This window comes from Loxodonta africana, chromosome X (genome assembly GCF_030014295.1).
Source record: "Loxodonta africana isolate mLoxAfr1 chromosome X, mLoxAfr1.hap2, whole genome shotgun sequence".
Classification (NCBI taxonomy): domain Eukaryota; kingdom Metazoa; phylum Chordata; class Mammalia; order Proboscidea; family Elephantidae; genus Loxodonta; species Loxodonta africana.
The window spans coordinates 40,134,042-40,157,743 of NC_087369.1; the positions used below are offsets into that span (position 1 = coordinate 40,134,042).

At 37.1% G+C, this 23,702-nt stretch overlaps 1 protein-coding gene across 1 annotated transcript in view; it reads right to left on the bottom strand.

Annotated features, from left to right (window-relative positions):
• Positions 1-23,702, bottom strand: part of CFAP47 (cilia and flagella associated protein 47) — a 343,468-nt gene that overhangs the window by 36,324 nt on the left and 283,442 nt on the right. Inside the window, 3 exon segments of the mRNA XM_064278419.1 lie at positions 3,679-3,827; positions 8,114-8,208; positions 10,256-10,415. Coding sequence (XP_064134489.1) covers positions 3,679-3,827; positions 8,114-8,208; positions 10,256-10,415 — 404 coding nt within the window.

Genomic DNA, 23,702 nt, shown 5'->3' on the forward strand with positions numbered 1-23,702 from the left:
TAAACTCGTCTATGTCACTATTATTTGGTCTCTGTTAAAACAGCTTAAGTAAATTCCTAACTGACATTGACAATGATTCTACTTAGTTTTCTGTTTAAGGTAGACAAGGAATTATGCACTTAATTTTGTGGTCAATTTACTGTTAAAACAGTACATAAATATAGATTCCTTCCTTGATTTTAATGAAATAATGCTATGGAATTTCACTTTTGATGTGGACTAGGAGTGTTCTACTTTAGTTCATCTAGAAGGCAGTTGAAAAATAAAGTTTGAATCATTGGGACTTTGCCAAAATCATCATGTTACCTTTGTGAGAAGTCTTGTTTAAGAACGCAAATGTCAGTAATATTTTGGGAGCCGAAGTTCACCGTCTAAAATTCAAATCAAGACAGTTCTGTCCTTCTGTACATAAGGGAGGTTTCAGAGAAAGTTCACTTTAGGGCAAGTTTCACCACAATTTTTGAATTCTAAACTTACAGCTATTTAAATCATATGTTGCTCAAATTACTGTTGGCATCTGTATGAAGAAGCAAAAAAGGAAGGAAAGAAGAAAGAAACAGAGAAAGACAGAAAAAGAAAGAAAGATAGAAAAAGAAAGGAAATACTGTTTGCTGAGATTATATAGATCTTAGAAGAGACACCATCTTAGATAAAATAGAACTGGAGGCTAGAGTTCCTGAGTGGTACAGATGATTCAGTGCTGGGCTACTGTCTTAGTCATCTGGTGCTGCTACAACAGAAATACCATAAGTGGATGGCTTTAACAAACAGAAGTTTATTCTCTCATAACTTTGTAGGCTAGAAGTCCAAATTCAGGGTGTCAGCTCCAGGGGAAGGCTTTCTCTCTCTGTCGGCTCTGGGGAAAGGTCCTTGTTATCAACCTTCCCCTGGTGGAGGAGCTTCTCAGTGCTATTCTCCTGGCTCTTGTTTCTTGGTGGTATAAGGTCCCCCATGTCTCTGCTCGCTTTTCTTTTTTATATTGCAAAAGAGATTGGCTCAAGACACAATCTAATCTTGTAGATCTCATCAACATAACTGCTACTAATCTATCTCATTAACATCATAGTGGTAGGATTTACAAAACATAGGAAAATCACGTCAGATGACAAAATGGTGGACAATCACACAATACTGGGAATCATAAGGCCTAGCCAAATTGATACACATATTTTTGGATGACACAATTCAATCCATGACATTCCACCCTTTGGCCCCCCCCCAAATTCTTGTCCTTGCCACATGTAAAACAATTCACCCCGTCATATCGTAGTAAAAGTCTTAAATCAACTCCAAGTCCAAAATCCAAAAATTCTTCCTCATCTGTGAAATCTGGAATACAAGTTATCTGCTTCGAAATTACAACGGCAGAACAGGCACAAGCTAGACATTTCTATTACAAGTGGGAGAAATTGGAGGGCAAGAAGGCATAATAGGCACGAAGCAAGTCAGCAGAACACATTATATTAGCCCTCAAGGCTTTGCAAATAATCCTCTGTTAGACCATTTACACAATGGCCCTGCCCTCCAGACTCTAAGTATTGGCCACACTGTCCAGATTCTGAAAGGAGGCCCCTGGGCACTGAGCTTCAGCTCCGCCTTCCAGGCCCACTGGAAAGGCAACTCTGCTTCCTTGGATTTAGGCACACCATTCTCCTAGTCCCTCTGAGTGGGAACTCCACCCTTAGAAACATCGGAGGAAACATCTTGGAAACGTCAGAGGTCGTGGCCATACCTTTGAGACTCAGGCAGCTCAGCTTCCTGTGTTCCTTGTCTCTTCAGCTTCGGATTCCTAGTTCCTTGGCCTCTCAGCCCTTTGGGCCTCTCAGCCTGCGTTACTGTACTGGGGCAAGTGCTCCAAAGCTCTGCAGCTCTCCTGAGAGTGTCTGGAGGCATCCCACTCTGCCCGTAAACTTTAGCCACAAGGCACTCAGCTCTCTCCCTCCTTGGGTTGGCTCCAGTGCTGTCTTGGGCTGGTTTCCTGGTTCTGCCGCTGCCAGTTCTCTGCCACTGCCTCTTGCTGTCTGCACCATCTCCAGTGTAATGGCTCTCCTATTTCCTTCAGAGTCCTCTATTCATTCACAGTTTCAGAATCACTTCCACATTTTAGATATCTGTTAGAGCAGCACCCCACTTCCAGTACCAAATTCTGTCTTAGCCCTAGTGTTGCTATAACAGAAATACCACAAGCGGATGGCTTTAACAAACAGAAGTTTATTCTCTCACAGTCTAGTAGGCTAGAAGTCCAATTTCAGGGCTCAGCTCCAGGGGAAGGCTTTCTTTCTGTCAGCTCTGGAGGAAGCTCCTTGTCATCAATCTTCCCTTGGTCGAGAAGCTTGTCAGCATAGGGAACCTGAGTCCAAAGGACACGCTATGCTCCTGGCTCTTGTTTCTTGGTGGCATGAGGTCCCCATGTCTCTCTGCTCCCTTCTCCCTTTTATATCTCAAAAGAGATTGGCTTAAGACACAATCTAATCTTGTAGATCTCATCAACGTAACTGCCACTAATCCATCCCATTAACATCATAGTGATAGGATTTAAAACACATAAGAAAATTGCATCAGATGACAAAATGGTAGACAATCACACAATACTTGAATTGTGGCCTAGCCAAATCAATACACATATTTTTGGAGGACACAATTCAATCCATGACAGCTACCAACCAAAAGACTGGCAGTTGAAACCCACTGAGAAGCACCTTGGAATTAAGGCCTGGGGAACTGCTTCAGTAAGTAGGAATCAAGGACAACAGAAGGAGGCAGAAGGGAGGAAGGGACTGGGAGTGAGAGAGAGAGAGCAAGAGATATCTTGCCTTGTTGTTATCTTAGTACTTAATTAACAATTTTATTTACATTATTATTAGTATTGCACAAAACAAGAAAGTACTGGTATTAAATATGACTTCTTAACAGACATAGAATACATCTGAATATAATGATTGACACAAACATAAATAATCCTAATACTACTGGGGTCATAGTATTTCATTATTAAAAGGTTTACCTAAAAGCATGACAGGTCTTAAATCAGTATACTGACATATATTCAAAATTCAGAGTTAATAAAGGTTAAATATTATCCCCAGGTACAAAACATATATGAATAATCAATGAATTGTTAAATATGTTGTTTCCATTTGATAGTGGCATATTATTTATTTCAAGTGATACAATACATATTTGGAGAATGTGATAAAATATTTTAAATTATTTTGATTTCAAAACTGAGATACCAAATTTATAGATGAAAAGGTGAAATTTGCATGCAAAGCATGCCATAAACTTCATTATACAAAATTTATTTGGGCATCATATCTGATTTATGTTAATTTTTTATTTCCTTCAATCAGAAATATTATTCACAGTTGTGTTCTAAAATTAAAGCTGTAAAAACATGGCTAATTCATAGTCCTTAAGGCAGAAAGGACTAAGAAGGAAATTAAAGTTGAGGGGAAGTAGAAATTACAGTTATTACATTCTGTTCTTTTAACACTGTTGACAGAATCATAACCTATGTCCTAAAGTCCATTAACTACAATTTTTGTCATTGAACAGTACTCAAATGATAAATTTTAAAATAATAAATGGGTATAGGTCTTTATGTAACTGCAACTCAAGGAAACTGAGTTTTATTTATTATTATTTAATACTCACGGCTGTGGTTCTCTTACCGTAGACATCATCATAATAATTATTATTTGGACTCCTTTTTGGTGACACTATAAATTCTGTCATTTCTGCAGTAGGATTTTGTCCAAAAAATTCACCATTCAGTGTGATTTCCACTGCCTCTTCTATCCGCTTCTTGGCTTGACATTTTATGACAACTACAGGAAAGAAATATTTTCAGTTAATTTGAATATTAGTTTATATGATCATACTTGAGATAGAAGAAAATGACAACATCTTGAAAAATAAAACTTGCTTAGTTACATTTCAACTTGTCATTGCATCTGGCATTAACATATACACAAGTGCCAAACAAGTGTGGTATCTACATACATTGACATTTTTGGAAGCAAAATATGAATATTAAAGAATATTTAAAAGTAGTATGACAAAAGACAAATCTGGAAGCTATATACTAGAATATTAAAGATTATATTAAGATTTAGAAATTTAATTCAGGAAATGACATAGTTATGTCAATAATTTAACTGGTAGGTATAGACACTTGAGTTTCTCAGCTTTTAGAATCTGTATGTTCATTGTGGTAATACAAAGCTCTGCTTATACAATAATACTGTAACTATTAGGATATGATAGCAAAGACATTAAAATAATTAAAAAAATAAGTTCTAACATTTAATTTGTAATAAATAACATTTTAAAAATGTTTCCTGTTAGATTAATTACTTATTTTTTCATATGTACCTTAAATGCAGAATTAAATTTTTAAGTAAAATATTTTACATTTTTATTTGTGAGTTGATTTTAAATATATAAACTGCACCTTTCTAACTGTTAAAATAAAATTATACTTTATTATTTAAAATTAAATTTAAAATTGAATTTAAAATATAACTTCATATTAATTTAATGTGCAGCATTAAATGTATAGATATAGGTATTTCTAGTATTTTCTTATATCAAGAGTCCAGGAAAAGTCAGTGATCTTGTGAGAAATCAAAATATTATTTTTATGTACCCAAAACTAAACCAAACCCATCACCATTCAGTAGATTCCAGCTCACAGCAACCCTACAGGACAGAGTAGAACTGCCCCATCAGATTTCCAAGGCTATAAATCTTTACAGAAGTAGACTCCCACATCTTTCTCCCGTGGAGTGTCTGGTGCGTTGAATCAGCCAAGCACTTTAACCACAGTGCCAACAGGGCTCCTAATTTATAAAGAAAGAATATTAATGTACACCCCCTAGTGGCATAGTGGTTAAGAACTTGGCTGCTAACCAAAAGGTTGGAAGTTCAGATCCACCAGCCACTCCTAAGAAACCCTACGGGGCAGTTCTACTCTGTTATATAGCATCACTATGAGTTGGAATCAACTTGACAGCAACGGGTTTTCTATTTTTACTTCTCACATATTGACTATCCCGTTATCAGACATTTCACATTTATGACAACAGTAAAAAATCTATCAGCTGCCTATATTGCACATTAACGGTGTAAGTCTGGCAGTAATGAATGCTGAGGTGTGAGGCAAGAGTAAACTGGCTGTGATGGTTAACGTTATGTGTCAACTTGGCTGGGCCATGATTCTCAGTGGTTGGCAGTTATGTAATGATGTAATCTGGCAGTTATGTAATAATACAGTCATCCTCCATTTTGCGATCTGATATGGTCATCCCCCATTTTTGCATAAAACCGATTTCATATAACAACCTGGTCTTTGGAACTTAACCATGTCAATAAGTGAGGAGTGTGTGTATTCCTTTGGCATTGGCTCTATGATATTCTGGAGCCATGTGTACTAGTGTCTGCATAAATAAGAATATGATATTTCCCAAATATATTAAATGTTATACTTTTATCGAATCAGATGCATATACAATATAAACTGAATGAAAAAAGGGAAGTCATAATACAGAAAAAGATTTTTAAATATATTATGCTATACTTTTATGGCATCAATAATAATATGTTTATTTACACTGCAAAACTGGTTGGTATCCTCAGACTTATGTGTTTTTGCAATACATATCACATTTATAGTATAAAATATTTAAAATTAATTAATTTTTTCATTCTAAATTTCATTCGTATTGAACACTCTGGAATTATAATAAGCATGTGAAATGTATAATATGGAAACAAAGTTATATGTAAGTTAAAAAGATTAAAATGGTTGGGAAAATGTGCAAGCTTTTCTGGTTATAATTAGCTTTAGTCTTAAAGCATTAAATTGGAAATTAGTGTGATGAAAGTTGCAATTAGTACCATGTCATTGTTCTTGTGCTTAGGAAATGAGTGCCTTGGCAATCCAAGTGTCACTCAATCACAATGGATTTACTCTCCATTGTATTTACACTGTGACAGGCAATGAGGTCCATTTCCAATTATCTGCCCCAGTGGACAGGCACAGATAAAAACGTACAAAGAGAAAAGGTGGCTCACAAAACACCAAAACATACCCTGAGTTTGAGAATAACCTGGGAAATAGATGCATAAAAATGGAAAAAAGAAAAAAAAAAACAGCAGTGATAGTTAAGAAGGAAGAACAATACGTCATTTCTGATGAGTGAAGTATGGAATGATGAATGGACTGCAGAGAATGTGAATGATATATATTTGTAAAGTTATACCGATTTGCTTCACAAGATTGTAGATTTAAAAAACTACTAACGTAAGTTTGAGACCCGTGGTAAAACGATTTACTACCTAGTACACAATCTATTTCAGAACACTGACATTACTACTGGGTTGTGCTTATCTAATATAACACAGGCTATTTACAGATTTTAAATTTAACTTAAAAATTGAGTAATTATCAAGAGAAGTGACTCAAAGGAAAACACCTATATGTTTCTAGAGCATGTTTAGTTTTCTGTGAAGAGAGATGTGCAAGAAATCTGTTTTTGTTTTCATAGTTTTTAGACTGAAAATTCTGCTTTAAAAGTTTTAATCTGGGAAAAACAAAACTGTATGTGCAGTAGATAAGTGCAACTTTACTGTTAGAATTTCAACAGAGCAATGTCTAGGCTTTATTATATCACTTTGATCAGATTACTGTGTATTATAAATTACAAACTGTTCAGCTCTATGAAGAGTATTCAATGAATCACCTTCCAAAAGGAAATAAAAGAAACATTCTGATGAGTTTCTGAAGCATTCTGAAGATAATTTAGTAAATTTGAAATATTTATACATATGTTGATTTTTTTTTTTAACTCAAGAGTAAAAACATTTCAATTAAAACAAATGATGTTTATTGTTAAAGGTACGGCTAGAAGGGTAAATTTTTATTCCAGCTAAAATTAAAAGTATATAAGGAAGTATGTAGTTGTGGCCTTTTTTATAACCAGTGTATCTGGGGAAATGATGCCATTTACAAGCAAAACTGACTAGTTTTTCTAAGTGTGGTGACATAATTTATGTCTGTGAAAGACTAACTCCTTTTTACTTGCAGAGATTGGTATTGAAGGGAGAAGGAAAATAAAAAATTTCAAGGCTTCTTCCAGTGCATCAATTTTACTCAAGGGTGACAGCCAAAATAGATACCCCTTTGCTCAGCAGAGAAATTCAGCTCAGGTTGCTAACTAAAAGTTCGGCCGTTCGAATCCACCAACTGCTTCTTGGAAATTCTATGGGGCAGGTCTACTCTGTCCTATAGAGTCGCCATGAGTTAAAATCAACTCAATGGCTTTTTTTTTTTTTAAGTAGAAGAACTACACCAGAATCAGGTAAGGGGCTAGGATTCTAAATTTCCTTGTATGGTTGTCTAAGAGGAATTGTGTTTCGTAGGTTGATCCTGGGAAGGAATGGGAACATCAAGGAATGAGGAAGAAGTGAGAAGAGTACTGAGGAAAGAGGACATCCACAAACCTGACAGAAACCTGGGGTCGGTGGAGAACAGGTGTCATTGAGAAAAATAAAGGCATTTTACAAGAGCAGGGATTTCACGTTGTGTGCCTGGTGGCAAAGTGAAACTCCCCAAAACTTCAGTACATTCTGACTGGTTTTAGAGAACATTGTAAAGGTTTTGTGTCTGAGACAACTGAGAACAGTGGGACCAGCACCCACATAGGATAATTCTTGGATGAGATTGAGAGCTGCACAGAAGTGGGCACATGATGATCAAAAGTGACCTGAGGATGAAAGTCCTTAGGAATGTTATAGATCTAGGGCAGGGTTCTGAGCACCTCACAGAATATGGGATAAAAAAAAAAAAACCAAACCCATTGCCATCGAGTTGGTTCTGACTCATAGTGACCCCACAGGACAGAGTAGAACTGCCCCATAGAGTTTCCCAGGAGCACCTGGCGGATTCAAACTGCCAACTTTTTGGTTAGCAGCCATAGCACTTAACCACTACGCCATCAGGGTTTCCTCTTCTGGACTTCAATTTTCTTATCTGTACAAAGAAGAGATGAGATTAGAGGTGCTCTAAGGTCCCTTAGAATCCTGATGTTCTCTGACTCTAAAATTTACATACCTGGAGGGCCGTCAGGAAGTGGTGCCTGTGGGAGTCCAAGGATAGGGTATATCCAGTGTATTGCTCTTACTTCTCCACAGTTTATTTTCATAATTCTAATGAGAAATTAAAAATGTTAAAAGTGCACCAAAAAACCAATAGAAATATGTTCAATATTAGCACATAAGTGCATATTCTTTATCAACCTAATAGTGTTTTACTAAAACTTGTAAATTTAAACTTTGGCACAGAAAACCAAAGTATGAAATAGAAAACATTTTCAGCAAATGTTGCTTTTATAAACATTTAAAGCAAACCCTGGGAATTTATCATAAACAAAAATGTAATACTACTTCTATGAAATGTAAGTTAAAGTGGAAGAACTTTTATCCTACTCTTAAAGGTTGGTATTGCTATTTATTGATGTAACAAATCTGTGATTGATCAGAGATATTACACTCTCCACCAGTTCTATTCTAAGCTGGATATACAATCCAGAAAACATAAAAAAATGCCATGAAAGTACAGGACTTCAAAAAGTGATGTGGAATTTACTTTTGGGGGATGAAAAAAAAAAAAAAAACCCGGTTGCTGTCGAGTTGATTCCAACTCATAGCAACACTATAGGTCAGGGTAGAACTGCCCCATAGGGTTTCCAAGGAGAGGCTGCTGGATTCAAACTGCCAACCTTTTGGCTAGCAGTGAAATGTTTAACCACTACATCACCAGGGTTCCTCAAGGGATGACAGTAAAAAGAAATCAGGCATTTGTCCAAATATTCCAGGTTTACCATATACCATCCAGAGGACAACAATCCTAAAAAAAAGAATCTGATCATTGCCGAAGACAAGCTTTTCTTGTTAAAAATGAAACACACAATGTTGCAGGCGAGACCAGCTTTGAGCATGCACCCTGTACAATCACATAAGATTCTCCATTTAGAAGGGCCCCAGGCTTTTTTAACGCACTACTATCACTGTCTTGAAGGAGCCCTGGTGGCAGCAGTGGTTAAGTGCTTGGCTGCTAACCAAAAGGCTAGCGATTCGAACCCACCAGGGAGAAAGATGCAACAGTCTTCGGCTCCACAGCAATGGGTTTATCACCAACTTGATTTTCTTAATAATTCTTGAACAGGAGGCCTCTCATTTTCTTTTTGTACTGGGACCTACACATTATGTAGCCAGTCCTGACTGCTAGAATGGTAAAAAGCATGGCAGAATGATACCACTGGGCCCACAGGAAAGGATAAAAAAAAATGTGGGGAAGTAATATGCACATCTGGAACACAAAAAGCATTTCCTTCTAGTTACATTTTCTAGACTATTATTTAATGAAATGTAAGAGCAGAGAAAACATTTAAATCTTGCAGCATGATTGGAGTTTGCTTAAATTTCAGCTAAGCAAAGAGGGTACAAGTAATTGACATTCTGGCAATGACACAGCATCCCCTAGTCATGTCACATCCACTTGGCACAGTGCCATCACTCATTGACTGCCAGCATCACGAGTCCTCTACAGGTAGTCCCCAACTTATGATGTATTCAAGTTATGATGAACCACACTTAGGACAATCTCTAGTTTTTTTTTTGTACATCTTATCGTTAGCAATATGTACTACATACAACATTGCAGCATGTAATTTGCTCATGTTATCATTCTCAGATGTTCACTTGCAGATGCTCAAAGATTGGCTTTATAAAGATGCGGATAATAAAAGGCAATAACAATGAAACCTAAAAAAAAGTGGAGGTATTTGACATATGTCAGAACAAAGTTATGACGGAGTGATGGGAAAGGATGAGGACTAAGTGTACTTCGTCCAGACAACCTGTTTCAGGATGTACTCTGGGTACTGGTTATTTATTGTCTTAGTCACTATTATCACAGTCTAAAAGGAGTCCCCTTGCCTATCTCTCACTCTGATTCATTCTTACAATTGATATCGTTCATCACTTTGAACTGCAAATCAGAAATGATATATACTATATCCACTTTTTTTTAATGAATATAGTTTCCTCCTCTGAGCAGAAACATTTCAACACTTCAAAGAATATAAAATCATGAACTTTAAATTATATATGCATAACATGTATAAGAAGCCCATTAGATCAGTGTCAGTTAAAATAAAATAATTTCCCTTCAACGCTCTTATTTAAATGTTACCTTTTCGTCCGTGTATCCAATTCATCAAAATTGTCAATAGGCCAATTTTGTCCGTTTGCCCTCAACATCTGAATAACAGCCATTGTTTTATATAATTTCATACTGTCAGGGATAAATGACACTGGGATTTCCATACTTCCTTTAGGTGGCAATGCAACTTCTGTAAAACACACAAAAAAATTTAATGTGGTAAATATTTGTAAAAGATAATTTTAGCAGCAGAAAGTAATCACTTAAAAAAATTCCTTTAGTGATTATCAATTCTTCAAAAATCACTTCAAAACCCAAATTACATTATGCTAAAATGTAAGTACACTTCATTATTTTACCTCAAGTGTCATCAACTACATTAAAAAACACATTTTAAAATGAGGCAAGAAGGTTCTCCTGAAGAGACTGAAAAATCTGAAACCAGATCAGTTGCCTTTGAGTTGATTCTGACTCATGGCGACTCCATGCATGCAGAAAGGCCGTGACCTTCTCGAGAGCAAATACCCAAACCTTTCTTCCAAGGGGAAACCCTGGTGGCGTAGTGGTTAAGTGCTATAGCTACTAACCGAAGGGTCGGCAGTTTGAATCCTCCAGGTGCTCCTTGGAAACTCTATGGGGCAGTTCTACTCTGTCCTATAGGGTCACTATGAATCAGAATTGACTCGATGGCACTGGGTTTGGGTTTTTTTTGTTGTTGTTTTCTTCCAATGTGACTCTGGGTGGATTCAAATCTCCAACCTTTAGGTTAGTAGTTGAGCACTGAACCATTTGCACCAGAAAGGGCTTAGGAAATGTTGAAAGGGATTCTTGGGTTTTACCATGGAGATAATGATTCATAAAACCCATGAGTCTTTTCAAGTCTTACACATTTTACAGAGGAGGGAAGTGCAAGATTTTTGACCCTGTTTTCCCAGACCATAACAGACCCAGGTCTCTGCTTGGAGCCCCACAATCTCTGCCAGTAAAAACTGTTCCTTTATTTAACTTTTGGGGATAATCAAAGCTTATTTGTGAAAGAAAGGGGCATCTGCTCCTTGTCGTGAAAACCTGAAGACAGAACAACTGATAGCATTTTCTTGTATTCTAACGGATTCAACTTTTTTCAGCCTTTACTTGGCGTAAGAATAACCTGAGAAAACTTGTTAGATGTGGAGCCTGCTTAGCCACAACTCCAGAGAGTGATTTTTTTCAGTCTAAGCTGGGCTTGTGAAGCTGCATGTTTAATACAAAGTGGCCTGGGACGGCCTCTCTGATAAGGTGACACTTAAGCAGAGCACCTAATGAAGTTTGAGAAGCTCAAAGACCTTCATGGGGGAATACTGAAATAGCAGATGGATATATGAATCAGGATTCAGAAGAGAGGCCAATGCCGGGACTATCTATCTATATGTAACTGTATGAAATTCCATCAGAAATGAGTGTTGATTGAAAAGAGAAAGGAGAAAAGGCTGAACCATGGGCCTCTGGAAACCCTGGTGGCATAATGGTTAAGTGCTACAGCTGCTAAACAAAGGGCCAGCAGTTCGAATCCGGCAGGTGCTCCTTGGAAACTCTATGGGGCAGTTCTACTCTGTCCTGTAGGGTTGCTATGAGTCGGAATCGACTCAATGGCACTGGGGTTTTTTTTTTTTTTTTGGTTTTGTGGGCCTCTAGAAAGTCAAAGAACAGGAATAAGGGTAGGAATACCCAACAGAGATTGAGAAGAGCTTGCTAGAGAAACAGTAGGAGAATCAAAGGAGAATTGAGTCCTAGAGACCAAAGGTTTCCAAAGCAGTGACAGATCAACTGTGTTAAACAGAGCTCATGGACTGAGCATGAAGCACTGAATATAGATTTAAAAACAACAACAACAACAAACAAAAAACAAACCCGTTGTCATCGAGTCAATTCCAACTCACAGCGACCCTATAGGATAGAGTAGAACTGCCCCATAGAGTTTCCAAGGTTCGCCTGGTTGATGTGGATTCAAATTGCTGACCTTTTTGGTAAGCAGCTGTAGCATTTAACCACTATGCCACCAGGGTTTCTGTAATGATATAAGTAGGTCTAAATTTCAGGTTACAGAGATTTTCTGAAGAGCTGGCATTAGGCATCTTTGCATACCAAGAGCTGTGGATTTGTGTTTTACAATAAAATCAGCAACTTCACTGAGCAGGCAGGAAATCCACCTGCTTTATGCTATAAATCATAATTATAAATCTCTAAGATTGCAATCTGAGCTCATTTGGGTGGAAAATTGGTCATTAGACAAAATAGAAAGGCTATTTTTATAAAAAATGTGAAACCCTGTTCAGCTGCCAACAGAATTTAATAAACTTTCAAGATAATCTGGAGACCTGAATGTACCTCATGTCAGGCAGCAACACACATCATGAAATGAGTTCTTGAAAATATTTTCCAATTCATAAATTGTTGTTGTTGTTAACAGCTGTCAAGTCAGAAATAGTAACATTGAATTTCAAAAACATCTTATTTTCCAAAAATTATTTTTCTTATTGTTTGTCAAACTATATTTTATATGTTAACTAAAATCAATATTATGACACATGGTTATTAACTCTCATAACCTACACAAACCCATTGCCTTGAGTTGCTTCTGACTCATAGCGACCCTATAGGGCCAAGTAGAACTGCCCCATAGGGTTTCCAAGGCTGTAAATTTTTACAGGAGCCAATTGCCACATCTTTCTCCTGTGGAGCAGTTGGTGGGTTTGAACTGCGGACTTTTTGGTTAGTAGCTGAGCACTTTAATCACTGTGCCACCAAGGATCCTTAATTCTCTCTCATAAAAGAAACTCAAATGTCTCTTTTCTAAATCCTAAGCTAGAAATCTGCTAATTTAACTCTGATTATTAGCAACCATATAGACATAAATGATACGTATTTTATCTTTTAAAAATTAAGGTATTACAAATGCCAAACGTATGTTTTTATCCTTTCTTATCATTATATAATTAATTACTCTAAATATCAAAATATTTGAGGTGATTATAGATTCACAAGCAAGTTCCTTGTACCCTTTACCCAGTTATTTTCAATGGTAACACACTGCAAAACTATAACACAATATCATAACCAAAATATTTACATTCATATAGTCAACATATAGAAAAGTTTTATCACAAGGATCCCTCCTGTTGACTTTTTATAGCCACGTCCACTAACCTCCCCAACACCTCTCCCTGAACTATTGCAATGACTTATCTGTTCGCCATTTCTACAATTTTGTCATTTCAAAAATGTTACCTAAATGGAATCACACAGTTTGTGACCTTTTGTGGCTTTTTTTTTTCCCCCCTCACAAAACCAATGTCCTAAGTGGAGTGTTTGCTAATATATCCAGGAATTGAGTGCTTGGTTGTAAGATAAATATCTTGCCATTTGCGTTTTCCCTCCTATCAGTGTTCTTCCTGATAGAAGTTGTGCTAAGTTATCACAGCATCATTTACATGTGATAAGATGAACAGCACTCAGTGATGGCCCCTTCTGGTCCTATCAAGGGGACAGGAGTCCCAGTATATGTCCAGTTGCTATAAGAAAGGAAATCCATTTGGGTCTGTTACGGACTGAATTGCATCCCCCCAAAATATGTGTTGTTTTTTATGCCTAGGGTCCCCGGAAACACCGGTGGCATAGTGGTTAAGAGCTACAGCTGCTAACTAAAAGGTCAGCAGTTTGAACTCACCAAGCACGCCTTGGAAACAGTATGGGGCAGTTCTACTCTGTCCTACAGGGTCACTATGAGTCAGAATCGACGCGAGGGCAGGTCGCTATGAGTCAGAATCGACTTGAGGGCAACCAGTTTAGTTTTTGAAAAAACTAAACCCATTGTTGTAATCCCATTTGGGAATGGGTTGTCTTTGCTATGTTAATGAGGCAGGATTAGCATAGTATGCGTCTTGAATCAATCTCTTGAGATATAAAAGGAATTAAATAAGTGAGCAGAGGAGAGATGGGGTAAGATAGATGGCAAGCCACATGGAGATCTCCAAGGAACCAGGAAGCAGAAGCTGAAGAGACCAGGGCCTTCCTCCAGAGCCGACAAAAAGAGAAAGTCTTCCCCTAGAGTCAGCGCTCTGAATTCAGACTTCTAACCTCCTAAACTGTGTGAAAATAAATTTCTGTTTGTTAAAGTCAAAAAAAAAAGAAAGGAAATCCATTATCGCTCCCAGAATTCACGAAAAATAAATCATAACAAAAGGTAACGTGTTATATAAATAAATAAAAGAAATATAAATACATACACAAATAATAAATGGTATTGAGTAGTTGTGCCTAGTGAAAATATGAAAATTCTGGAATGGATGTTTTCATAAAATGCATTCATCATTTCTCTTCTATGAGGTAACTGAAAAAATGTAAATCGAATCCCTTCTGCAAGATTAAATTTTGACTTGCCCACAGAGCTGGTGACAGTAGAGAGTTTAATTTGTGTGCTTATTTCCTACACATGACAACTTGTATTCATTTGATCTTATTTTAGACTTAAATATACACAGGGATATCAGCTAAAGGAAAAAAAGATAACAATTCCAGTTTAGGTGTAATTGGATTTTTGACATATTAGATAGAGCTCTGATTACATTTGACAGATGAATTTTTATTTTAAACTCTTCTTATACAACGTATTTGTTATTGCTGGAATTTTTTTCTTTAAGTTGTTAAAGGTTTCAAGCTACAGAAGACTTTAATTAACCTTACTGACAATGTAATAGCTGTGCTGGAATTGGAGTCTGATATTATTTTTAAAACAAAAACAAACCTAATGAGAGATTTCATATTTGTATAGCATAATACAGCAATTTTGTTTTTTAGAATGTACTACACAGGCCAAAAGGCATGGCATAGAATATCTCTTAGCTTATCAGAGTCTAACGATTAAAAAAAAAAAAGCTAAGTCTACAAAATTACCGTAAGTTTCTAAAAAATGACTCAGATGTGTTAAAGTTGTTACCACCGTTCTCTCTCCAAACTTTCTCATACAGCTTCTATCTCTCTGCTGAAATTATGTATCTGTAAGAATGACATGGAGGTGGCATCATCCCTCCACTAACTTCACCAGGGGGAAGGAAAATCAACAGCCCAAGGCTGATTCCTATGAGGTGGAGGTCAGACATGCCTCCTCTCTCCGCCATCTTTACCAATTCTGACACCAACCATCCCTCCCATGGCACTCCTCTGCTGGGTTTGATAATTCATTGCAATGGCCACACAGAACTCACAGATAATACTCAAGATTACGGGGTTTATTAAGGAAGTAACAGGTAACAACACTTCCTTAATCTTTTACGGGTCCATCTTTTCCATTCAAAGCTTAACCATATTAACCTGTTGCTGTTGAGTCGATTCCAACTCATAGCGACCCTATAGGACAGAGTAGAACTGCCCCATAGAGTTTCCAAGGAGCGCCTGGCGGATTTGAACTGCCGACCTTTAGGTTAGCAGCTGTAGCACTTAACCACTACACCACCAGGGTTTCCCTTAACCATATTAGTCATAGTTATTTTAAATTTCCTACCAGATAGTTCCAACAAATGTGTCTTGTCAGAATTTGGTTTTGATGATTGATTTTTTTTTTCTCTTGAGAGAGTTATTTTTTTCTCTTGCCTTTTGTACACCTCATAATTTGTTGTTTTTGTTATTGAGAATGATACATTTTGTTTAGTGTCAGGCTGGTTTGTCAATAAGTTTTTCTCAATGTCTGCTCCACTCTCATCGTTAGGTCTTCCCCTCCCACTGTACCTCACAGAGAGGCAGCCTGTTGCAACTCTTTCAGTTTTACTTGTTATTTGATGCTTGTTAACCTGGCAGTGGGATTAGTGATAGCAGTGTTCTCTGTTGTTCTGATTAACCCTTATTGTTATGCAGGTGCCATGTCCCCTGGTCTCTGGGATGTTGCCTTCTCATTTTTATTGTTCCTCCAGTAGCTCTAGTCCTGTGCTTTACCTGTACTCCTGTCCCTATGCAGCAATAGTTTTTTCTCTTTCCTTTCCCCAGCTGAAATGAGTTTTCAGTGCCCTAAAAAAAAAAAATTTTTTTTTAAGAACTACAATATTTGTTGTTCTTCCTTCCTTCCTTCCTTCCGTTGTTGTTGTTAGATGCCATCAAGTGGATTCGAAATCATGGCAATGCCAAGTGTGCAGACTGTGCAGAGGTTAAGGTATTTATTCCATAAGGAATATAAGGGAGAAGGGTTGTCATGGATTGAATTGTGTCCCCCCAAAATATCTGTCAACTTAGCTGGGCCGTGAGTCCCAGTACTGTGTGACTGTCCACCATTTTATGTGATTTTCTTATATGTTGTAAATCCTATCACTGTTTTGTAATAAGATGGATTAGTGGCAATTATATTGATGACGTCTACAAAATTAGGTAGTGTCTTAAGCCAATTTTTGAGATATAAAAGAGAGAAGCGAGCAGAGAGACATGGGAACCTCATACCACCAAGAAAGCAGCACTGGGAGAAGAGTGTGTCCTTTGAACCTAAGGTTCCTGCACCGAGATGCTCCCAGACCAAGTGGAGACTGCTGCATCACAAGCACCTTCCTCCAGAACCGACACAGAGAGAAGGCCTTCCCCTGGAACTGGTGCCCTGAATTTGGACTTCTAGCCTACCGGACTGTGAGAGAATAAACTCCTTGTTGAAGCCATCCACTTGTCGTATTTCTGTTATAGCAAGACTAGATAGCTAAGACAGGGGTCCAGGAAGAATTTCATGCCTCTTTTCAGAGACGCTGCTTTTCTTCTCCTCCAAATCTTCACAGCAAGTGATACTTTCTGAGGAGCTTCTCCAGTCTTTTCTGTAAGTGCCAGTGGAATTTATGTGGGAGCAACTTCTAAGAGGGCACCAAGAGGCTGCCACTCCCCCTACACCTTCAACCTTCAGGGACTTTCCACTGTCTTGCCACGTCACATTCAGTGTCACCATTCTCCAACCTCCCTAGCTGAGCTCTTCTTTAAAAGTATCCAATTGCATCTACCCAGTAAATTCGTGCTTACATGTAGTCTCTCTCTGCAGGCACCAGTCTTTGCTTAGATTTTGGGCCAGCTGGTATTCCTGCAACTTCAATTCTCTGATGATTTTTTAAAAAATCATGAACTTGCCATTTGTCCCTCTTTTTATTTTTCTTATGAGGATTGGAGCAATGTCTTTTCCCAGGATTCTCATCGTTGAAGAGAAACTGGAAGTTCTAAGTTTCATATTTTTAAAATAAGAAAACTTAAAGGTCCAGAGAGGGTGAATTTTTGTCTAAAGTTATATCAATTGGCAGAGGGTAAGTTTCACTATAACCATAAAAGCTAAACACTCTGTAAACCATTTACAGGATCATGAAATATGTTATTACAAAGAAACTTTCTCTGAAACACATTTCTCTTAAATGGTGTTTATGATAATGGTATTTTGTTTATGCAGTGACACCTAAAGATGTCATAATTCTTAATCTGCTTGTGGTTATTTCTATTCTGGAGATAAGTCTTTTATTTTTTTGAAGCCATATTAATCTTACATCTAGCAGTTTATATTTCTGGATGAAATGGGTTTTTACAGGCAAGAACTTATTTATATGTCCTTTAAAAATGCTGATATTTTATACTTTACTAAATATCCAGTGATTAATAACTGAGAAAACATGGCTGTTGCCTTTGAAGTTACTAAATTCTAAAATACATATCCTTGATTATTGATTATTGCTATTGCTTATTTCAACAATTCCAAAACTAGAACATTAGTATTAATAAAGGAAACAGCAGCAACAATAATAAATACAACATTATTATCAAATACATATGTATATCCCTCTACCATGTCTACGTTTTGCAATAAAGTTTTGATATCACATTTATCATCTTAATGGTGAATTAGAACACTGTCTCAGTGAGTCATCATTGGCATAGCTCGTATTACTTCCAAATATACTTTCTGGTTTTGAGGGTTATGCAGAAAACGATTTAAAAATGTAACAACATAAAAATAAAGAAAAAATTGTATCATTTTCTCTTGGAGAAAGATTTTGGCTTTGATTCACTGGCAGTAATATAGCTGAGTTGTAACTCTGGCATCCTTTCTTGAGAATTTAATCGTTTTATGAAAGTAAGTGTTTAAGTCAAGTAATATGTATAACTATTTTAATATTATAGGCAGGCAAATAAGTAAAACAGAAATTAAATGACTTATCAACAGGCACATGTAAAACTGTAAGAATTACAGCCTTAAGAGGGAATAAGGTAGTCACTGGTTGAATACTGTCTTTTCCCAAGGACCCTATGCTAATGATAGGCTACTTTCTTGACACAAACACGAATTTAATAATTTATATCCCTAGTTTTTCGTGTGTTACATCAGCAGAAGTGGAAGGGACTAACCATACTAACACATAAAGGCTCAATTAAAAAAAATAAGGTACTGGCTAGTTAAATAAATTAGTGGAACAATATATAGAGTGATCAGAAATAGACCCTGAAGTATGTGTATGACTATATTATAGTATTGACATATCAATTATTACATTAATTATATAACATTAATTATGTACTAGATATATATTAACATAAATCTTATTTATTTATAATATGGTGTTTATTAATTACAATAAATTACTTTATAATATAATATAATTTTAAATATCAATAACTATTGATATATTAACCATATAAAATATATGTTGTGTGTGTGTGTATCCCACTAATGTTTTCATTCAGTGGAAAAGGAAAGATGGACCTTTTTGCAAACCAGATTTCAAAGATACATACATTCCAGAAGAATTACATAATTTTTTTTAAACTATAAAAAATCTTAGAAGAAATTTTAGTAGTGAAAATTTTTAAAAGAGAAAACTTTTCTAAACAAGACGGATGACCCAAAGGTTATCAAATACAGAAACACTTTCCCATTTAACATTACAAATACAGTAAGGGAAGAATTCTATCAACAAACACAATAAACAAAAAACTGGAAGAAATATTTCTAATGACAATATTAGAAAATGTTTTTTAATGGATAATATGAAAATGTTTTACAAATGAATAAAATAAATAAAAACATCCTAATAGTAAAATGGGCAAATTATATGAAAATGCAGTTTACAAAAAAAAAATTCACGCAGCAACATTAGAAACTGCCAGTTCTATCTAGCTCAATAAGCATAACATAGTTTATAAAGAAAACATTGTATATCCTACTTTGGTGGGTAGTGTCTGGGGTCTTAAAAGCTTGTGGCCATCCATCTAAGATACACACCCCATCTGGAGCAAGGAAGAATGAAGAAAATCTAAGACATAAGCAGAAGATTGATCCATAGGACTAATGGACCACAGCCTCCACCAGACTGAGTCCAGCACAACTAGATAGTGCCTGGCTACCGCCACCAGCTGCTCTGACAGGAATCACAGAGCTGGAGAAAAAATGTAGAACAAAATTCTAACTCAAAATGAAAGACCAGAATTGCTGGGCTGACAGAAACTGGAGACACCCTGAGGGTATGGCCCCCAGACACCCTCTCAACTCAGTACTGAAGTCACTCCTAAGGTTCATTCTTCAGCCAAAGATTAGACGGGCCCATAAAACAAACAATAATAGGAGGCGGAGCCAAGATGGCGGAATAGACAGACGCTTCCGTTGAGCCCTCTGTACAACAAAGACCCGAGAAAACAACTGAAAGGAGTATGTTTGTGACAAGCTGGGAGCCCTGATCATCAAAGGCAAGCTTAGACAATGAACTGAGGGGCAAGGGGAGGAAGAGGCCGTTCCAAAGCGGAGAGGAGTTGCCGGACCTGAATTGCGGGGACCCCTCAGGCACCATTCCCGGAGCGGCAGCAGCAGCGACGGGGGCTGGTCCTAGCGTTTGGCCGCAGTTTCCGCAGGGAGAAGCAGACAGCCACACAGCCCACTTATACCTCCGGAACCTGAGCAGAAGGGCACTCTCGGCAAAAGCTAAGTACTTGCATATATTTTACCGCACCCCCGGCTAAATCCCTAGGCCTGAGATAGACCCTGGTGAGCACCTGGAGCCGTCCTCCCAGACTTGGGGAAGGAAAAAATTTGCAACTGCGGGAAAAGATAATTTGCTAGCTCCATTAACCAGGGGAGCTCAGGACAGAAGTGGCTCCTGTCCAGACATAAACCGTCCGTGGACCTTGAGCACTTTTCCCTTCTGCATGGACCTGTGTGGGCCTATTTTGGGAGAATAGGACCTTGTTGGCAAACTCCAACCATTTCAGCAGTGTGGTAGAGAGGTGGGTGTTTGACATTTGACATTGCTTTGCCTATTAAACAATGTCTTCACCTACCCACATCAGGGACCTAAGGACTGGTAGCTCCACTCTGGTCACCTTGCCACCCATGACAGGGGTCCAAAGATAACTGGTACCTCCTAGTCCTTACAATCAAAAACTTTGGGGGCCCATGGTCCCTCTGCACAACCCACCCACCAGCATGTTCTAGGGAACAGAGACATATTTTCCTCAGAGACACTTGGGGGTCGGTTCTCAGCCCCGTGCCTTGTTCAGAGCGTGACCCCCTGCTGCAATCTAAAACCGGTATATACACCAATCACCCCTGCCCCTCTAAGACTGTAGGACAGAGCCTGTACCACACACTTGATATCAGCTACCTGGAAACCTGAGCTGAATTCATACAAGAAAACTGAATGGACTCCTAGACTGATATACTTGATAACAGCTTTAGCCAGCTGGGGAAAGGACACCAGAGCTCCAAAGGCAAAAATAATCAAGCTAGTTCACTCAAGCAACCCACAGGGGTATATCAAAACAAAACAAAACAAGCAACTACGACACAGTCAGCAAGCATAAACTAATACAATAACTTATAGATGGCTCGGAGACAGCAGTCAATATCAAGTCAATAAAGAAACAGACCATGATCACCTTAACAGGCTCTCAAAACAAAGAATCCAGGGATCTTCTAGATGAAAGTGCATTCCTGGAATTACCAGATGCAGAGTACAAAAGTTTAATATACAGAACCCTTCAAGACATCAGGAAGGAAATGAGGCAATACGCAGAACAAGCCAAGGAATACAAAGATAAAGCAACTGAAGAAATTAGAAAGATTGTTCAGGAACATAATGAAAAGTTTAATAAGCTGGAAAAATCCATAGACAGACAGCAATCAGAAATTCAGAAGATTAACCATAAAATTACAGAATTAGATAAATCAATAGAAATTCAGAGGAGCAGAATTAAGTAGAAGCTAGAATCTCTGAACTCGAAGATAAATCACTTGGCACTAATATATTTGAAGAAAAATCAGATAAAAGAAATGAAAAAAAGAAGAAACCTTAAAAATCACGTGGGACTCTATCAAGAGAAATAACCTACAAGTGATTAGAGTACCAGAACAGGGAGGGATAACAGAAAATACAGAGAAAATTGTTGAGGATTTGTTGGCAGAAAACTTCCCTGATATTGTGAAAGATGAGAAGATATCTATCTATCCAAGATGCTCATCGAACTCCACAGAAGGTAGACCTTAAAAGAAAGTCACCAAGACATATTACAATCAAGCTTGCCAAAACCAAAGATAAAGAGACAATTATAAGAGCAGCAAGGGATAACAGAAAAGTCACCTACAAGGGAGAGCCAATAAGAATAAGCTCAGACTACTCGGCAGAAACGATGCAGGCAAGAAGGCAATGGGATGACATATTTTAAAAATTGAAGGAAAAAAATTGCCTGCCAAGAATCATATATCCAACAAAACTGTCTCTTAAATATGAAGGTGAAATTAAGACATTTCCAGATAAACACAAGTTGAGGGAATTTTAAACACCAAACCAAAACTACAAGAAAGTAAAGGGAGTTCTTTCGTGAGAAAATCAATAATATCAGGTTTCAACCCAAGACTAGAACACTGGGCAGAGCAACCAGAAGTCAACCCAGACAGGGAAATCCAAAAAAAACAAAGCAAGATTACAAAACAAAACAAAAAAAGGCCCAACACAGGGTAACGGCGATGTTACTACATAAAAGAAGACAACATTAAATAATAAAGAGGGACTAAGAAATGTAATCATACACCTTCCATATGGAGAGGAAGATACGGCGATACAAAGAAATAAAAGTTAGTTTTAAATTTAGAATAATAGGGGTAAATAATAAGGAAACCACAAAGGAGACAAACTATCCTACTCATCAAAATAAAATACAAGGGAAAAATACAGACTCAGCAGAAACAAAATTAACAACAACAAATATGAGGAAAGGCCAATATATAAAGACAATCTACTCAGCACATAAAATCAAGTGGGAAAAAGAAACTGTCAACAAACAAAAAAAGACATCAAATTGATAGAACTAAATTCATACCTATCCATAATTACCCTGAATGTAAATAGCCTAAATGCACCAATAAAGAGACAGAGAGTGGCAGCATGGATTAAAAAACAAGATCCATCTATATGCTGCCTAAAAGAGACACACCTTAGACTTAGAGACACAAACATACTAAAACTCAAAGGATGGAAAAAAATATATCAAGCAAAAAACAATAAAAAAAGAGCAGGAGTGGCAATATTAATTTCTGACAAAATAGACTTTCAAGTTAAATCCATCAGAAAGGATAAGGAAGGATACTATATAATGATTAAAGGGACACTACACCAAGAAGACATAACCATATTAAATATTTATGCACCCAATGACAGGGCTGCAAGATACATAAAACTACTCTATCAGCATTGAAGAGTGAGATAGACAGCTCCATATAATAGTAGGAGACGTCAACACATCACTTTCGGTGAAGGACAGAACATCCAGAAAGAAGCTCAATAAAGACACGGAAGATCTAAATGCGACAATCAACCAACATATACAGAACACTCCACCCAACAGCAACCAAGTATACTTTCTTTTCTAGTGCACATGGAACATTCTCTAGAATAGACCACATATTAGGGCATAAAGCAAGCCTTAGCAGAATCCAAAACACTGAACTATTACAAAGCATCTTCTCTGACCATAAGGCCATAAAAGTGGAAATCAATAACAGAAAAAAGCAGGGAAAGGAAATCAAACACTTGGAAACTGAACACTACCCTGCTCAAAAAAGACTGGATTATAGAAGACATTAAGGATGGAATAAAGAAATTCAGAGAATACAATGAGTATGAAAACACTTCCTATCAGAACCTTTCGGAAACAGCAAAAGCACTGCTCAGAGGTCAATTTATATCAATAAATACACACATCCAATAAGAAGAAAGGGCCAAAAATCAAAGAATTTTCCCTACAACCTGAACAAATACAAAGAGAGCAACAAAAGAAACCCTCAGGCACTAGAAGAAAACAAATAATAAAAATTAGAGCTGAACTAAATGAAATAGAAAACAGAAAAACAATTGAAAGAATTAAAAAGACCAAAGCTGATTTTTAGAAAAAATCAACAAAATTGATAAACCACTGGCCAAACTGAGAAAAGAAAAACATGAGAGGAAGCAAA